The 19,051-nt window shown below is 41.2% G+C and overlaps 1 protein-coding gene across 3 annotated transcripts in view; it reads left to right on the plus strand.

Annotated features, from left to right (window-relative positions):
• Nucleotides 1-19,051, plus strand: part of pde7a (phosphodiesterase 7A) — a 125,811-nt gene that overhangs the window by 79,081 nt on the left and 27,679 nt on the right. For all 3 annotated transcript variants that reach the window (XM_072467657.1, XM_072467655.1, XM_072467656.1), the window contains 4 exons: nt 3,753-3,816; nt 8,654-8,749; nt 10,034-10,134; nt 13,353-13,484. In XM_072467657.1, coding sequence (XP_072323758.1) covers nt 3,753-3,816; nt 8,654-8,749; nt 10,034-10,134; nt 13,353-13,484 — 393 coding nt within the window. The remainder of the gene's footprint in view (nt 1-3,752; nt 3,817-8,653; nt 8,750-10,033; nt 10,135-13,352; nt 13,485-19,051) is intronic.

A 19,051-nucleotide genomic window follows, 5' to 3' on the forward strand; every position in this document is an offset into this window, starting at 1 on the left:
ACTTAGAAATGTTTGTAATCGTGAAAACTTATTACATGTACAGTTCACAGTTTGAAAGCCAAAGTAGTTCTGTGTTTTTTTTTAAAGTTAATTGTTACTGTAGCAAAAACCAGATTTCTTTCTTTGGAGTTTAACATTTAGAATACAAATGTCTCTGCTCCTTTGGCCATCTGAGAAATGATTCCACTGCTTTGGTGGTGAATTATGAGGGATAGTTCTCTAGTCATTTGTCTCCCCTCTCCTCCAGTTAATGAGGGATTCATTCTAAAATCTAGCCTTTTAAGGGTTGCGGATAGGTGATTAGCTAAAATTCTGCTTGGCTGTCACCATGATGCCAGGATACTTTTATAGTTGGTCATTTTGAGACCCGTGGGAAGATCTTCCTCCTTTGTGGGACTATATTACAGCGGGGAATCATATCCTCAATGCAGTTTTCATATTCTCTCTCTCTGATTGAGATCGTTTTCATATTGAGGTAATCAATAAGTCTTTGAATAAAAGCAAAATGCTGCAGATGCTGTAAATTTGAAATAAAAGAGTGCATGTTGAAAAGTGGGTCAAACAACATCTATGAAGAGCGACTTCTCAAATGGGCGAAGACTCTGGACCTTTCCACTGGACCATTAAGTCCCCTAATGTTTCAGGTGATAATCCAGGTGGGTTTTGTTTTGCCCCCCCCAATGGGATCAACCATACTTAACTGGTGGATGCACACCTGTGCTCCGGGGTTTCCCTTTGTTACGGGGTTGTCCAAAATGGCCACGGTCACCGTTCTCACCATGAGGTTGGGGCCCTGCGCGCTGGGATTTCCCTTTGTCCAAGAGGCACCCAACATGGCCGCCAACTGTGTGTATGCCACGTAGGTACACCAGCTGATTGTCCGCTTTCTCTGCCTATAGCTCACCCTCACCTGCATTCCCCTGTCCTCGCTCTTCCCTGTGACCCGGTCGTTTTGATCGGAGCGAGGCAACACAGTCCCACGCAAACATATTCTGTCCAATACGTCTCTATCTCTTTAGCAATCCTTCTCTGATCCGCCTTCATCGCTGCCTCGCCTGCCCTCTGTCTAGGCCGTTGGTCCGTATGAATTTGTTTGCCTCTGTTGGGGTGTTGAAATAGTGCTCTTTAGTTTGGTACCTGACCCAGATCCTGGCTGGGACCTCGCACCCTGTTTTTGTACAGGGCCGACTTCGCCTGATTATACTCAGCCCTGCATTTTGCCAATGTCTTGGTAAATTTGGATTTTGTGCCCTTCTCAGGTATTCGCTTTTGTCTATCTTGCCCACCTCTGGATCCGCTCACGATCTTGGTATTGGTGCAGCTTCGCGATGACTGCCCTCGGCTGTTCTCCCACCTTGGGTGGCTGGGGCCCCCTCGTCTCGTGGGTCCGCCGACTCGTCCGCCTGCTGCTCGTGGCCCTTTCCGCTGCTTCTGCTGTCCCTTCGACCCCTCGAGCTCCCGTTTGCTGGCATTTTGGTGTTGATCGTTTCTTCTCAATTTTGAGATGAATTTGCTTTGAATTTTCAGGCAAAATTCTCCTTAAAGTGCCTATTTGGTTCTGGTCTGGAGGAGAGCCACCTGAAGTCCCAATTTTTATTAACTATTTGTTCACAGGATGTGGCATCGCAGTCTAGGTCAGCAGCTATTGCCCTTGGGAAAATGGTGGTTAGCCACCACATTATCCACCGTATTCTAGGTGGGGTCTTTATCAATGCCCTGAACAATTGTAGCAAGCCTTCCCTACTTTTATACTCCATCTCCCTTGCAATAAAGACCAACATTCCGTTGGCCTTCTTAATTAGTTGTTGTTTCTGCATGTGAATATTTTGTGATTCATGAACTCCAGATCCCTCTGTACTGTAGCAATGTGCAGTCTCTCTCAATTTAAGTAATATCTGCCTTTTTATTCTTCCTGCTAAAGTGGACAAATTAACATTTCCCCACATTCTACTCCATATGTCAAATTTTTGCCCACTCACTTAATCCATCCCTATCTATATCCCTTTGCAAACCTTTTTCTTCCTCAAACTTGCTTTCCCACCTATCCTTATATCAACAGCAAATTTGCCAGTGTGAAAAGGACCTAGTCACCCTGTCTTTGTTTCCTGTTAGTAAGCAAGTCCTTTATCCATGCTAATATATCGCCCCCAACTCCATGAGCTCTTATCTGTTGCAATAACATTTTACGTGGCACCTTGTCAAATGTCTTTTGGAAATCCAAATACACAACATCTACTAGTTCCCCTTTATCCATCCTTCTTGTTACTTCCTCAAAGAATTTGAATAAAATTGTCAAACACTATTTCCCTTTCGCAAAACCATGTTGACTCAGGCAGATTATATTGTGATATTCTTATTGTTGTCCATGACGACCTTCATAATGGATTTCAGCATTTTCTCAATGACAGATTTTAGACTAGCTTCCTGCCTTCTGCCTCCATCCTTTCTCGAATAATGATGCTCCTTTTGCGACTTTCCAATCTGTTGGGAGCTTTCCCTAGGGAAATTTGGAAGATTACATCCACTGTCTCTGCACCCACTTCCTTTTAAAACCCTAGGTTGTAGGTCATTGGGTCTAGGGGTTTTGTCAGCCTTTATTCCCATTAGTATTCCTCGTACTTTTTCTCTAGAAATGTGATTGTTTTAAGTTCGTACCTCCCCATTGCCCTCTTCTTTTCTATTATTCTTGGGTGCTTTTTGTCCCTGGTACTATGAAGACAGATACAGAATTCTTTGTTCATATTCTGTGCCATTTCCTTGTGTCCTAGTCTCACCCTCTAAGGGACCAATTCTCACTGTCGCTACACTTTTCCAAGTAGAAGGTTTTACTGTCTGTTTTTATATTTCTTGCTGCTATTCTCTCGTGGTCCAATTCGCCCCCTTTTCTTTTTCAGTTGTATTTTGCTGGTTCCTAAATTTTCCCCAAGTTTTGGGCTACCACTAATCTTTGCAGCATTGTGCATCTTTTCTTTAAATTTGATACATCACCATTTGGTATCTGACCTGACGAGCAGGTTCTCTGTGGTACAGAAGCAAAACACTGTTTGCTGGAAATCCCTTCCACGGATGCTGACAGACCTGCTGAGCATTCCAACGATTTTTGTTCTTTCTGTGGTATGTGGAAGATCCTCTGGATTTGAAGAAGAGACAATTTTACACCTGGAATACTGTGAACAGTTTTGACCCCATTACCTAAGGGAAGATATACTGGCATTGGAGGCAGTCTAGCGAAGGTTCACTGGGTTGCTCCTGGGTGTGGAGTGACTTTCTTATGAGGCGAGGTTGCGTAGGTTGGGCCTGTGCTCATTGGAGTTTAGAAAAATGAGAGGTGACCTTCTTGAGACATACAAGATTCTCAGAGGGCTTGACTGTAGATGCTGAGCGGTTGTTTCCCCTTGAGAGAGTCTAGGACCATAAGGCATGATCTCCTAAGGGGTCGCCTATTTAAGACTCTCTTCGAGAGTAATGAATCTGTGGGGTTCTTTACTGAAGAGAGGTGTAGAGATTGTTCAAGGCTGAGATAGACAGATTTTTAAACGGTAAGGGAATCGAGGGTTATAGGGATAGATGGGAAAGTGGAGTTCAGATCAGTTATATCATTGAATGACCGTACAGACTCGATGGGCTGAATGGCCTACTTATCTTGTGGTCTAACACGGAATTAAAAATTATTTAAAAAAATGTTCTTTTAATAATAAATTGCAGCTTGCAAAGATTTATTTTTGAACATTATTAATTTTATGTGCTTTCAGTGTATGCTAGAAAAGGATAGAAGTTGGAATTTTGACATCTTTCTTTTTGACAGACTAACGAACGGTAAGTTGAACCATATGATTGTGGCGTACTAATTCTGTTTAGCAGAATTATATATTTTGTTTAAGTCTGACAAAATTTATTAATGTCGAGATGAAAGGCTGACATACAAGAGTCCATTTTCATTTTGTCATGTTGTACAGATGTTCTGAGCAAAAAAGTTGATGTTTTCCTCATGCTGGTTTTTTCTAAAAAGCAGATTGGATATGGAGATGAAGAAATAAATTGTGACTTTATTAATGTACATCTATGATATTATGAACAACTGTAATTTCACTTTAAACCATGGATAGATCAGATTTGAGAGACCATTCCATTGTTGGTTATTATTATGTTTTGAATCATACTCTACTGAAACAAATTTCCATGCCAGTCCCTTTTCTTCCACCTGCACAAGCAACATAACCAGCAGGGCATCATGGAACATCCTTGACCCCACCCCGAATATTGCAATGCAACCTGGTCCGATGAGACCCGGTGTATTGAAAGCCGTAGTAAACTTTCACAAGCTACTGTGCAGCTCATCTTTCCTTACAGTGGATGCACAAGAAGCACAATTATACTATATTGTACTGACATAACATAATTCGGCAATTAAACTCCAAACCCCAGAAGCCATCATGTGGATTTCCAATCGGACCAAGGTGGGGAGGCTACATTCCTGCAGGCAATTCCCTGGAGCTGAATAGTCCAATAGTAGTGACTGTAGTTAGGGTGACACAAGTCTGCCCTTTCATTTGGGAAGTTATCATTTTTTTGCGCTGGCTTTTTGTTCAAGTGGAGACGCAGAATGAATAACAGAAATAGGAGCAAGAGTAAACCATTCAGCCCCTCAAACCTGCTCTGCCAATAAGTAAGATCATAACTGATCCAACTGTGACCTGAACTCCACTTTCCCGCCTGCCCCTATAACCCTTGACTCACTGAAAAATCTCAGCCTTGAGTGTATTCAATGACCCTGTTTCCTTGCTGGGAAAGAGAGTTCCAAACATGGAATGACTTCTCCCACTTTGGCTGTACCCCAGGTTCCATCGTTGGTCTACTATTCACTTACTTTCCTTCCTTCTTGATGATACTCTTAAATTTTACCTGTATACTGAAGGCATCCATTTTTATATTTTCTCTCACTGATGATTCCTGCATCATCTCTATGCTTGTCATGACTATCAGATATGTATCTTATCATGCATCAAGTCCTCAATCCCCCACCTGTCCTTTTAAGCGCCAACTTTAGTTGGCCGTCTATCCCCAATGCATTGATTTAAAAGTCCTTGTCCTATGTTCAGCATGTGCCCTCGCTACTCTTCTGCATTTAGCCTCCTTTACTTAATGACTTAAGCTGTAGCTATAGCTAATTTGCCATTATATTTCGAATGAACAAACATGATACACAGAGCAATTTTTGGAATGGTGGATTTAAAAATCTGTTGAATGCCAGAATGAGTTCTGATGTTGTAAAGGGTGGTGCTAAAAGTCTGGCCTCTTAGAAAATACGGATTTCTAACCTCCTGATTTCTTTCAGAATGCATTGCGAAACCTATTCCGTGTTTGGAGCTAAAAGTTACTCCACAATGACTTTTGTATGCATACACATATTAAAATGAAAAGAATCGTTCGAGTCACTATTGACTTGTGTTTTAACCCCCTCCCCCATCAGAAGTTAACATCAATGTGTATTGACTTGAAATATAATTTTCAAACGTTTTAAAACACAAAGCTTTTGAAATCTGCACAGGGTATGCTTGTGAACACAGGAAATTGCAGCCCCTTTACATGATTAAACCTTCATAATTTTGTTTGTCCTTCAAATTGATATGTTGAAAGATATGCCCTCAATACCATTTCACATGTGCTTAAATGGACTAGTTGCAGTTATCAGCAGTCTCTGATTTTAAGAGTTAATTTTGTTAGTGTACTGGTCAGTTGTTAAATGGTGTCTTTTACCTTATCTAGGGCCTTGAATATCTTCAGTCTTGAGGTTTGAGACCCTTCTATTTTTCCGTTGGCTCAGGCTAAATTTGACCCTCGTTAGAAGTCTGCCTGGCCTCTCCTTTTAGGAATTTTGCCAGGCTCACTGCCACAAAGGGAGTATTGTTTGTTGTTTGTTTGTTTGCTGTCCAGGTAGCTAATACTTCTGACGAGGGTGCACATAACTTGTCTTTGTCTGTTTGCCTGGTGCTGAGTTAATAAACAATGACATTGAAAGCTGCTTCATTTAGACAAGTTAGCTCCCGAATCTGCATAACCTGCTTTCATAGAATCATAGCCCAACAGTGCAGAAGGAGGCCATTTGGCCCATTGAGTTTGCACCGGCCCTTGGAAAGAGCACCTTACTTAGGCCCAGGCCTCCATCCTATCCCCGTAACCTAGTAATCCTACCTAACCTTTTTGGACACTAAGGGACAATTTAGCATTGCCAACTCACCTAACCTGCAGATCTTTGGACTGTGGGAGGAAACCGGAACACCTGCAGACACTGCGGGAAAGTGCGAACTGAACACCGGCAGCCACCCGAGGCCGGAATTGAACCCGGGTTCCTGGAGCTGTGAGGAAGCATTGCTAACCATTGTGCCTTAAGAATAAAATATTTCGGAAATATTTTCTGAGTTCAATACAGCAACGTTCCCTCGTGCTGTGCTCATTTTAGAGATAAACAGATCTGTATTAAACCAGCTATTGGGTTTCAAAACCCCTGTCCTGTCCATTCTTGTAGAACAGAAATGTGGTATCTATACGAATTGACCGGAAGTGTACATAGTACTTCAAGTGCAGCCTGATATGGACACTGCAGCTTCAATCTATTTGGGATTGGAATTTATCTGTTTTGGTAATGTAAACCCAACATCCTACTTGTGAACTAAAAATTACAACAAATGTTTTGGAACCTAAGGCCAGAAGTAGTTTGTGCATATAACAAACCAGAAGCAATAAGATGATTCTGATATCTGGACTCTAGGAAAATCCAGTTAAAATTTAAAAAATTGATTTTAAATAAATGTTATGTCAGTTGTGTTGTATCTTACCCTACCCTCTGCATTTCAAAGGTTTTTAAAAAAAATCATTTTTGGGGAGATTCTTATTTTAGCCAGGTGATCTTTACAAGGGAGAAATACCTGGAGGATTTGCCTCCAATGCATTAGTATAGGTTGGGGAGCTCTGAAAGAGATCAGTGAAAATCTTGTACTTAGATCTGAAGAGTTATCTTAGCAAAAATAAATAGTTTAGCAATTAGAGAGAGCAGCAAGGAATTTCTCATGAAGTATTGCTTCCATATTTTTGTACTTTAGTCTTCAACATTACCGCGTATGAGGAATCAGACTTGGACTTTTCAGGTCCACAGGCAGTTCTGGAAACGGTAACATAATTGTTCCTTAATGGATTCTGCCCTTCACCTCCTTACACCTGCCAGGTTTCCTGAGGCCACGGGGAAAAACAAGTTGACTGTGGGTAAAAAATAGAATCACTTTTAAACTGAAAGCCTCATTAGTATATTAAAGTGACTAACTCACGTCCTGCAAGTGGATTGAACTCCCTCCCCTTCTTCTGCCTCCATTAAAACTGCAAGTGGAGAGGTTTGCGATTTGTATTGGGTTCCTGTTTCAGCTGGTTAGCTTTTAGTCAATCCTCTACTCGCACTCAGCCCACCTGGTTTTGGTGGTTAAAATTAACCTCTTGATCTTCATTTGGCTTGATGAAGCCTGAAGTGCAAGTCGATATTAATGTTGGCTGGCATATTTGCAAAAGCGATCCATTACTCAATGTTTAATCACCTTCAACACAAGAATCACTCAAATAAATGTCATACTTTGGCCGTTAAACAGCTAGAAAGGAAAATTGCAAAGAATTTAGTCCCGAATGGATTAAGCAGCACAGTACAAGCCAAAACTTGTACAAAGCCCATATATTAGTGATAAATAAAGATCCGTTTCAGTATGGCATTAGAATTATTTTAATCTAAATGGATAATTGGAAATTTACATTACATTAGTTCCTTTAATTCTTGGATAATCGTCCTAGAACTTCCTGAAACACAATAACCGGAGAATGCCACGTGCGTAAACCAAAACACAAAAGCTGGTGCAAAATAACTGGAAATCAGTTTGAACATTTCTTTGAATGGGTGGAGCTTGCATCATGTTTCTTCTTTTAAAGTGTCTTTTTAAGCATGAAAACGATCATTTATGATATTAGGCACAGTGTTTGTAAGAAATGCAACCTTGGTAGTTTTTCATTTTGCAAATGTAAATTTTTCTGTTGCCACAAAGTTGAATTTTAAGCATCGTAACTAGTATTTTTAGTTTCAGTGAGGAAAGGTCGAAAGAAATTGCTTTAAAATTGGGATAAAGTACTAGAAGTGTGTCTGGGTCCTGGTGCATTGATGGGGAAATTCATGTGAGCTTCATGGCAGATGGGAGGAGGCAAGCTGTTAGTAATTGAGAAAGGATTAATTAATTTGGTGTTAAAGATTGTTGAAATTTGGGTTTTGTGTCAAAATAGGCATACGTTTTGTACATCTGAACATCCTCAATGTTGTAAATTGGCATTATGCCATAGTTACTCTTGTTGTTTTGGTTCAAACTCTCAGTAAAGGCAAGGCAGTGAAACTTGGCTTTTCATTCACTTTTACTTTCCGTTATTGAAACATTTCATGTACAAAGTTTGAAATATTAGACGTTAATATAATATTATGGTTATCTGAATATATTTAAATATAGGATGCTTTGGAAAGCACAAAATGCTTAATCATGATAGCCCTGTTGTTCAAAACCTAATGTGCAACAATGAAATCAGTGTGAGTGATTACAATTTACCAACTCCCTATATTTTTTTCCTCTTCCAGGAAATAGTCTGGTTACTTTGACCTTCCATTTGTTTAAATACCATGGACTTGTTGAACATTTCCACCTGGATTTGGTAAAATTGCGTCAATTTTTAGGTAAGCTGCCATATGTATTTACCGGGTGTTTTTTTTCTTTTTGGTCCCAATTTTGTGGTCAGTAACAAAGCAACAGCACTCTCCCTTGACCCCAAAGAAAGTTGTCTTCCAAGACCTAGCAACCTCTGTGGCATGGTGCCAACTGAAAGGGATCAGGAGGGTGACCTGCAATTGTTGAGTCATTAAGCAGCTAATTACATCGAAGTATTCTTATAGACCGCAAACCAGGAAGTTAAAATTCTCCTTCACTTTTAGTATAATTTTATAGGGAGAAAATAAAAATTGTGATGTACACATGTGATGAAGGTAAAAGTTCAATTATCATGAACATTTAAAAGCTATTTTAAAACTGGGGGACATTTTTAGCAAAATGGGAGCAATTCGTTTTTCAGGGCCATTGAGGCTGTGCAGAAATAATTATGAACTTCATGCACTGCTTTAAAAACTTCATTCAGTAAGGTGTAACTTTCTCGAGTGTTTTTTCTTTACCGTGAAGCTAATAGTATAAAAGGACCTATTCTCAAGATTTCTATTGATCTCTAATTGCAGATTGGGGGAACTTTAACAATCCACCCTATGGAGAAGCATGGAATCACTGACAGCAACTTTTGGATTTCTTTCTTTAACTGTGCATGTGCGGATTCCAGAAGTTGCTGTGTGTTTCAGATTGGTAGTGACAGTGAAATGCTATCGTTACTACCACAGTCCAGTCGTATAACGTCCTACCTCGTACAGGTGTTACGATTAGTAACAATTAATTAATTAGCATTAATGAAGTCTGAGGAGTTGATGCTTAATATTTCTACTTTCTAATGAGACTGTAGAACAAGTTGGTTACTATCTTATTGAAGAGGTGAAATATGGAAGTCAGGGGTGGTGGTGTGCTGTAGCCTCAAGTTGCAAGTCCAAAGAATAATAGAGGTAGAAATTTGTGACAAAGACTTTGAAATCAATGTAATCTGAAACTGGTCATCAGCTGGAAAGGGATGATAGACAAGTAGAACTTAATTTGGGATAAATGGGAAAGAATTGTTCTGGATGAGGTGGAAGCTATGGAGCTTGGGAGACCAGAATGGAGAGTATAAGGTATAATGTAGAGTTCATTTTGTACAGGACTTTATTGGCATCTTTTGCATAAGCTTTTATCAACTTAATGAATTGCCATACTTGAAGTTAAATTGCCCAAGATAAATTTAAATAATTAACTCTTTGGTATCTTTAACATTCCCAAATAGTTTTGATCAAAATTACAAGTGATTAAATAACTTTTTGCTTTCTATGCAGTAATGGTCCAGGAGGATTACCGCAGTAACAACCCTTATCACAATGCGATACATGCTGCTGATGTAACTCAGGCCATGAACTGTTACTTAAAGGAAGCTAAGGTAAAATGTTTAAAAAAGATGAGCTTCAAAGAATTGATATTTTATTTAGATTTTCCCCAGTTCAATTAAATTCAAACATTTAAAAATATAATTTATGCAGTGGTTAGCACTGCTGCCTACTGCTCTGAGGATTCTGGTTTGACCCTGGCCCCGGATCACAGTGGAGTTGCACATTCTCCCCGTGTCTACGTGGGTTTCACCCCCACAACTCGAAGATGTGCAGGTTAGGTGGATTGGCCACGCTAAAAGTACCCCTTAATTGGAAAATGATAAATGGGTTCTTTAAATTTATTAAAAATATATATATATAATTTATTAGCACATATTCTGAAAAATGTTTTCTGGGGTGACCAACTCTCTGGGGTGTGGGTGGAAAAGAAAGGGACATTTTGGGATGGGCAACCTTTTGGGTAAAGTTGTTGCCCATACTGTGACAGCTGAGTGGTTTGGGGGTTGCTGCCCAGAATGTGCTGTCTGTACGTTAGGGGGACATGGATTGCTATTGATAATGTGGGAGGGGTTGGTGCTATTTGCCCAAACAAAGAAAGTGCCATAACGTATCCAACATTAAATGTAATTCTGTGATTCTTCTAACAACCAATTTATGATTGTCATCGGGCTTGCACATTTATACACATTGCGTCCTTTTCAGCTTAACAAAATAAGTATCGGCCATTCGCTGACTCGTTCCTCCGGGCAGTGACTTGACCAATCGGGGTCAAGCAGCCTGGTTTAAATTTCAAACAGTGCTTGGCAGTTAACTGTCAGTTTACATCAACTGCTGCATTCTCCATGGCACCCCCTCTACCAATCAGAGTCCACTTGTTAACCAATCAGCACTTTTTGTTTCTCTCATGTAGTATAAATTGTTGTTTTCCCCTTGTATTGGCATTCTTGGGAAGTGTCCTGATAAGTGCAAGACGAAAAACCTCAACATGTCTCTTTTTTTCCATCAATACTCATTCTGTACTACCAAACGACTATTATTGAGGGAAAGAGACTCCATATTTGTAGGCCAGCAAGGCTGTTTGGCAATAATTAAGATTCATCATTAAAACCTCAATTATACCTGAATGTACCAACACTAACTTTTTGTGAAGTATCTTGGGCGCGATTCTCCGACCCCCCCCCCCACCGGGTCGGAGAGTCGCTGGGGGCCGGTGGGAATCCCGCCCCCGCCATATCCCAAATTCTCCGCCACCGGAGATTTGGCGGGGGCGGGAATCGCACCACGCCGGTCAGCGGAAATCGCAGCGGGCCCACCCCCGGCACTTCTCCGGTCTGCGATGGGCCGAAGTCCCGCCGCTGTCAACCCACGCAAGCCGGCGTGGATTGAACCATCTTTTGAACGGCGGGAAAAGGCGGCGCAGGCGGGCTCCGGGGTCCTGGGGGGGGCGATCTGGCCCCGGGGGGTGCCCTCACGGTGGCTTGGCCCTCGATCGTGGCCCACCGATCCACGGGCGGGCCTGTGCCGTGGGGGAACTCTTTTCCTTCCGCCTTCGCCATGGTCTTCATTATGGCGGAGGTGGAAGAGACCCCCTCCACTGCGCATGCGCGGGGATGCCGTGAGCGGCTGCTCACGCTCCCGCGCATGCGTCGCCCGGCGAAGTCATTTCCGCGCCAGCTGGCGGGGCGGAAATCAGTCCGGCTCGGGCCTAGCCCCTCAAGGTGAGGGCTCGGCCCCTCAAGATGCGGAGACGGACTGATTCGTGCCGGTCGGCGGACATCCCGCCCCTTGTGGGTAAATATAGCAGCTTAACACCTGAAGTTTAAAAACTCACCACTATTCTTAGAATTCCCCCTATACCAAAAAAGGGTCAATATTCTAAATGGTGAACAGGGATTCTCACTCCCCGACTCTGATGCAGGCTTCAATGGGTGCTGTTCAGGTCAAACTATATTTTCAAGTTATCCCCCAGTATAACCCATACCTTCACCGAATAATTTTACCTACTTACCCCTCAGTAGCATTGATACCCTGGGTCCTGCATTGCTAAGTAAGTAAAGTAGGCTAATAACCACTGTTTCAGGTTAAAACTTTTTAAAGTTATTTTATTATTATTTTTTTTCTTTTTAAAAGGTGCAATCACTGTCTTTACAGAAAAGTAAAAAGACCTTGCTTCTGGATCCCTCTGGTTGGTTGAAGGGACCCTCAGGCCCAACTTGACAATCAATCTTCTTTTCAAAATCTGGTCTTCTTTAGATGTATTCGCTGATGAGCTTGGTTGCTGTGAGCTGTGAGAGCTGGCTCTGCTGGCTGTCCCCTTTCTTCGGGTTTATATATTTTTCTAACAGTTATCTAGTTTTTATGACTTTATTGTAAAGTAACTCTTATTTTCTTTGATTATAAAAAGTATCTTTGATCTAAACATTCTAATACAACATAAATCTGATTACATTGTGTCCTTTGTGATGTTCAAAGTTCCTCTGTGATATTCAAAAATGCTTTGGTTTCAAGAGAGGTGTGAATTTTGGTTTGGTTCCTGTCATTTCTATAGTTTTATTTTCCAATTGTGTCCTCCGCTCAAAGTTTTGACTTTGATTTTGGCTTTGAATTATGTTTCTCGTAGACTGATAGTCTCTAGTTTTCTTTAATTTACCTGGTATTAGCAAAATGTCACACCTAAAATTGTCACCAAATTCAACTGAACCTCATTCTTTCTTTTCCAGCTGCTTACTAGGATAGTTACTTTCACTGAAGGTGTGAGCCATTATTTTTGGCTTCAGTCAAAATCCTGTGTTTGCTAAGCCTGCTTGACCAAGGATATCTGCATTTTACAATCCTGCTCTTTGCAGCTGCTGTTAGCCCTTTGTGGGATCTTTCCCTGTATCCTCATGTTTCTCTCAGACCAGATATTGCCAGACTTCCATGTTTCAAATGACACATCTTTCCATATTATCAATTACACACCCTTGTATCTTAATGGGAAATCTTGTGGTATGATTCTGGTGTAGCAAAGCTTGTGGAGGTGCGAGTGTGCAAAGCCCTGATTCTGCATTTACCTGTGCATATGTGGATGCCGGAGGTTGCTGTCGAATTTACTGCATAATAATGTTGAACGCTGATGTCCTCACTGTTCGCAAGTTCTAGCCTATTGCTATATTGGAAATAGCAGTTTCTTATGCTTCAATATTTATTAAATAAACAATTCAACATGTCTATTTTGTTTTAGTTATTTTTTTAGCTAAATGTATGATGGTCACCTTTTTCCTCTTAGCTTGCCGAGTTTGTTTCTCCATGGGATATTCTGGTGGGTTTGCTGGCAGCTGCCACACATGACATGGATCACCCTGGTGTTAACCAGTCTTTCCTAATCAAAACCAATCACTACCTAGCATGTTTATACAAGGTAAGTGTTGGTCAAATTCAAAATTCATTAAGGAATGAATTGTTTTACTATTAAAGAGAAAATAAAGTTTATAAATGGAATGAGTTCTGCTGAATGACAAAACAACCCAAAATAAATTTTATAAATATAGAATTAAATTCCTTGATATAATCTATATTTATATAAGGATATTAGTGTAAGAACTGGAGCTGCTTTTAATTCTTTGATTTTTAAATGCAATCAGACACTTAACGAATGTTCAAACATTTGTATAAAATGTACATTTTTTTTCCCCAAGCATTAACTTCATTCTCAGCTGTCACACATTTCTAAAGAAACAAACAAACCCAAGCAGTGCCTTACCTTATGTCAAATGTCTTAAAGTACTTTACCTAAAATTAATCACCTTTAAGTTCATTGACTATTTACTTGTCGGCATATTAGGTGCATAGCATCATTCCAAACAGAAATGAGTTGAATGACCCATCACTCAATTTTGACACTCTTCATTCCTAATTGTAATTATTACAACAAAATGGCTCCCTAAGGGTAAGGTTTGGAAGTACTTAATGCTAACATTAATTGTCTAAAATGGAAAATGTTTCAGTCTCTAGGATTAAAGTCTTCACTTTGATCTTCACCTCCAAAAAAAGTAAGTTCTTAAACATAACCAGTCATTCTCATGAGAGAATATTCATTATTATTTTTTTAGCCCTTCTCTTGCCTTGCCAGTTACCTTTCCTGTAACTATCAGTTTTTGGTGGTGCATGGTATCACAGCTGAACACTGTCCCTTTTCCACATCATTCTTAATATGCGGGTCTCGAGCAGTGATTATGCCCAGGCTGTTCAATCACTGAGGAATCACATGTTAAATATACACTTTAGGTTGCTGGGTAATGATCACTTCTCCTGAACCCAGGGAGGAGTTGATTTGTACCAGAGGTCATATCGGCCACATTTTTATTTTGTATGATTCTGCTACTTCATACTCTGTTGACAGCAGGAAGGATGGTTGTAATCTGGGTGTGGGCAGTTCATCTTGGAGGGTTGGAATGGGGAAGGAGGAAGGAGTGAAAGGAGTGGAGAGATGAGGAAAGGCAGGAAATAACATGTAGCCATATTATTGATTTGACTCCAGAATTTACATCAGTGCACATTCAATGATGATGTGTATTGACACACAATGGGCATAGCACTGGTCTTTTTGTTTGTTTCAATAAAAGCTCAAATAATTTTATAGCACTGAAGGTGGTCATTTGGCCTGTTGTACCTGCATTTGAAAGAACCATCCAATTAGTTTGACTCCTGTGCTCTTTCCCTGTAATTCTACAAGTTCATTGACAATCTTTTTCAGTTAATTTCATTCTTGGGGAAAACTCTTCCATTGGTCAGTTTCACTGTCTAGTCAGTAGTTGAAGACGTAGTAGTGATTTTCAGTGTCCTGATGCGAATGAAACCTTGAGCGCAACCATGAATGATTAAGTCTTGCAACACCAGGTTAAAGTCCAACAGTTTGTTTCGAATCACTAGCTTTCGGAGCACTGCTCCAGGTGAAAATTTTCACCTGAGGAAGGAGCACTGCTCCGAAAGCTAGTGATTCGAAACAAACCCGTTGGACTTTAACCTGGTGTTGTAAGACTTCTTACTGTGCTCACCCCAGTCCAACGCCGGCATCTCCACATCATGAATGATTAAGTCACACGAATTGAAGAAAAAGCTGCGTGCTCAAACAGGTTGATCTTGGGTTTCCCAAAATAGTTTATTCCGCACAAACAACTTTGTCCATAGTCCTCTGGCTTCATTATATTCACTTGAGAATTGAGTTTGTGTTCTTCAGTTTTTCAAATTGCTGTAGTTCAGTGGTTTCCAAACTGCAAGTGACTTTTGGTTCAAGAGGGAGAGGGCAAAGTGCAGAATAAGGTGCATACAGTGCTGCTTCCGTCCCAAAAAACCTGAAGACTGCTGACTGCACAAATTAATTCATTCAATGTTGTGTCTGTAGAGAATGGTATGTGGGCACTTTGGATAAAGAGCATTGACCAATGGAAGTGGTGTGTTTGTATTTTATTCTCTGGCACTACTATATTACTTGAATTTATTCCTTAAATTTAGTCCGAGCATCTGAAATAACTGTGTAAACAGGACACATGTAGAACTGTTTCCAATTTCCTGGCCCTAAACTGTCTCCTTTTCACCATGCACATTCAATTCCTCTACATCTTCACTCCTCTGTCACGTTAGTTTGGGAGCTCTCCACTTCTTTGAATGGAGGCCCAGCAGGTCTCCATCCACCACCACCCTCCTCCACCTGACTGAACTTGTTCTCACATCCGCTAATTCTACTCATTTCCTCCAAATAAAGGTGTTGCTATGGATACATGCATGGACCCTAGCTATGTGGAATTCTGAAAGCACTATTCTCTCTCCGATATCTCAGTCTGTTTAGTCATCCCCAATATCACTACCACCTTTTCCTAGGACATCACAGTTCCATGCAAAACATGAGTTGCAACACATGCCTACTTAACTCCTTTCTTCTTATTGTCCAAGGCCCCAGGCAAAGCAATTTATTTGGCGGCCCTCTCACTCATCTCCCTCTGTTACATTGATGACTGTAGCAGTGCCGGTTTCTGCTCTCAGCCTGACTTTGCTTCCAATTTCTATCCTCTTGCCTTCACTTGGTCAGCTCTTCCCGTCCTTGATTTCTCTGTCTCCATTTCTGGGGATAGGCAGTCAACCGATATTTACCATAGGCCCTCTAATTCCCATGGCTACCTTATATGCACATCCTCATACTCTACTTCCTACAAGGATCTGACCATTCTCCCAGATTCTCCATCTCTGTCACATCTGTTTAGACAATGCAAACTTTCATCCTAGCACTTCAATGCATGTAGGAATTACACAGCATGTGGTAGAACTCTTGTAAGTATTGACCGGCAGAGAGATCTGGGCATGCATGTCCACCGATTACTGAAAGTGACAATGCCTGTGGATAAGGTGGTCAAGAAGGCATATGGCATGCTGGCTTTCATTGGTCGGGGCATTGAATATAAAAATTGGCAAGTCATGTTGCAGCTGTACAGGACAGCCTCATTTGGAATATTGTGTACAATTCTAGTTGCCAGAAGGATGTGGATGCTTTGGAGAGGGTACAGAAGCGGTTTACTAGGATGTTGCCTGGCATAGAGGACATTAGCTATGAGGGGAGGTTAGATAAACTCCGTCTGTTCTCTCTGGAACGACGGAGGTTGAGAGGTGACCTGATAAAGGTATACAAGATTGAGTGGCATGGACAGAGTGGATAGTCAGATGCTCTTTCCGAGGGTAGCAGAGTCAAGTACTAGGGGACATAGGTTTAAAGTGCATGGGCAAAAGTTTAGAACAGACGTATGAGGCAAGTTTTATTACAGAGGGTGGTAAATATATGGAACGCGCTGCCTGGGGAGGTGGGGGGAGCAGGTACAATAGCGGCATTTAAGGAGCATCTAGACACATATATGAATAGGGTGGGAATGGAAGGATACGGACTCCGTAAGTGCAGGCGGTTTTAGTTTAGGCAGGTACTATGGTCGGCGCAGGCTTGGAGGGCTGAAGGGCCTGTTCCTGGGCTGTATTCTTTGTTGTGATATATCGTTCTTTTCCCTCAGCTGAGAGTTTTCTCCACTGTGGCTGATGGGGCCTGCCACCAGGAACAATCCATTCCGCACACTTCTGCCCCCTCTCAGAACGATGATGGGGTTCCCCTCACCCTCCCCTTCCACTCCACGCGTCGCTGTATTTAATGGATCCCCCCCGACCCATTTCTACCACCTCCACGATGATGTAACCATTAAACACATCTTCCCTGCCCGACTTGCAGAATTCTGAAAGCACTATTCTCTCTCCGATATCTCAGTCTGTTTAGTCATCCCCAATATCACTACCACCTTTTCCTAGGACATCACAGTTCCATGCAAAACATGAGTTGCAACACATGCCTATTTAACTCCTTTCTTCTTACTGTCCAAGGCCCCAGGCAAAACAATTTATTTGGACTTTCAATTTAACTTGTGATATTTGCTGCTGGTGATATGGTCTCCTTTACATAAGGGAGACCATATGCAGACTGGGTGACCGCTTTGCAGATCAACACTCTTCATTCTGTAGTGTGACGCTGAGCTTCCAACTGCTTGACATTTCTCCATCTTGCGCCCACCCTGACCTATCTGTCATCTTCCCTCTGCAGTGTTCCAGTGAAACTCAACACCAGCTCTTCCCACCCCTCCGCCATTATACTAGTTCAACGCCTCTTGCACCTCTCAACCTTTTTGCAGACCTGGTGAAAAACCATTCTGAAACATTAGTTCTGTTTCTTTCTCCATAGATGCTGCCACAGTTGATGAATATTCCAGGAATTTTTTGTTTTTATTTCAGATTTACAGCATCTGCAGTGTTACTTTGTCATGCATATAGCGCCCTCTGGTGTAGTAATTTCAGTATTGAATGTGATGGAAAATTGTCATCTTTATTATGGTGCTTGAATCAAATTAGGTTCCTGCCAATAAAATGAACTGTAAGCCAATAACGTTTTTACGTGAAATATTTTCCCTAAACATCCTTAAAATACCTTTTTGAATATGAAGGATTAGAATATCTGATTAGTTAGTTATTCTGTTATTAATTGTATGCCTGAACATGTTTAAAATTACATCTACCACAACAATATTGTACCATTGGTTATGCATAACTAGCATTTTGCTCCGAGAGAAACTGTTCCAAGATAATAATAATAATCGCTTATTGTCACAAGTAGGCTTCAATGAAGTTATTGTGAAAAGCCCCAGTCGCTACATTCCGGCGCCTGTTCGAGGAGGCTGGTATGGGAATTGAACCCGCACTGCTGGCATTGTTCTGCATTACAAGTCAGCTGTTTAGCCCACTGTGCTAAACCAGCCCCTGGTTCTGAGACACCATTCTTGATTATAATGCACATTAATAAAATATATTATCACGTATGCTGCAGTAACAGTGAAAATATTCGATGTTTGATACTGCATCATTGGGTTAAACATTTCACAACCAGTAAAAATACTTTTGAAATGTAGTCTCCATTTAATAGAGGAAATGTATTTAATCTTAGCGCATCAATTCAGGAGTTTAATTTGTTTTATTGTATCAATTCACACCTTAGGGGCTGGTTTAGCACAGTGGGCAATAGAGCTGGCTTGTAATGCAGGACACAGCCAGCTTCATGAGTTCAATTCCTGTACCAGCCTCCCTGAACAGGCGCCGGCATGTGGCAACTAGGGGCTTTTCACAGTAACTTAATTGAAGCCTACTTGTGACAATAAGTGATTATTATTATTACTATATTATTCTGCTATCCCTTTCTGTGTACTGTTTCAGAAGACAACTTATCTTCTTCGGTGATCAGTCCCTAACGAGTACGATTGTCCACCTACGAAACTCCATGTTACTGGCCATGGGTTCTGTGGGTCCTTGCATGGCTGATGAGCCTGATCTTAGAGCCTCATATTCGACTGCAAACTTGGCAGGTGTTTCTGGGACTGGTCCTCAGATTCAAGATCACTGGTATTCCTTTCT

The sequence above is a fragment of the Scyliorhinus torazame genome, chromosome 11 (genome assembly GCF_047496885.1).
Source record: "Scyliorhinus torazame isolate Kashiwa2021f chromosome 11, sScyTor2.1, whole genome shotgun sequence".
Classification (NCBI taxonomy): Eukaryota; Metazoa; Chordata; class Chondrichthyes; order Carcharhiniformes; family Scyliorhinidae; genus Scyliorhinus; species Scyliorhinus torazame.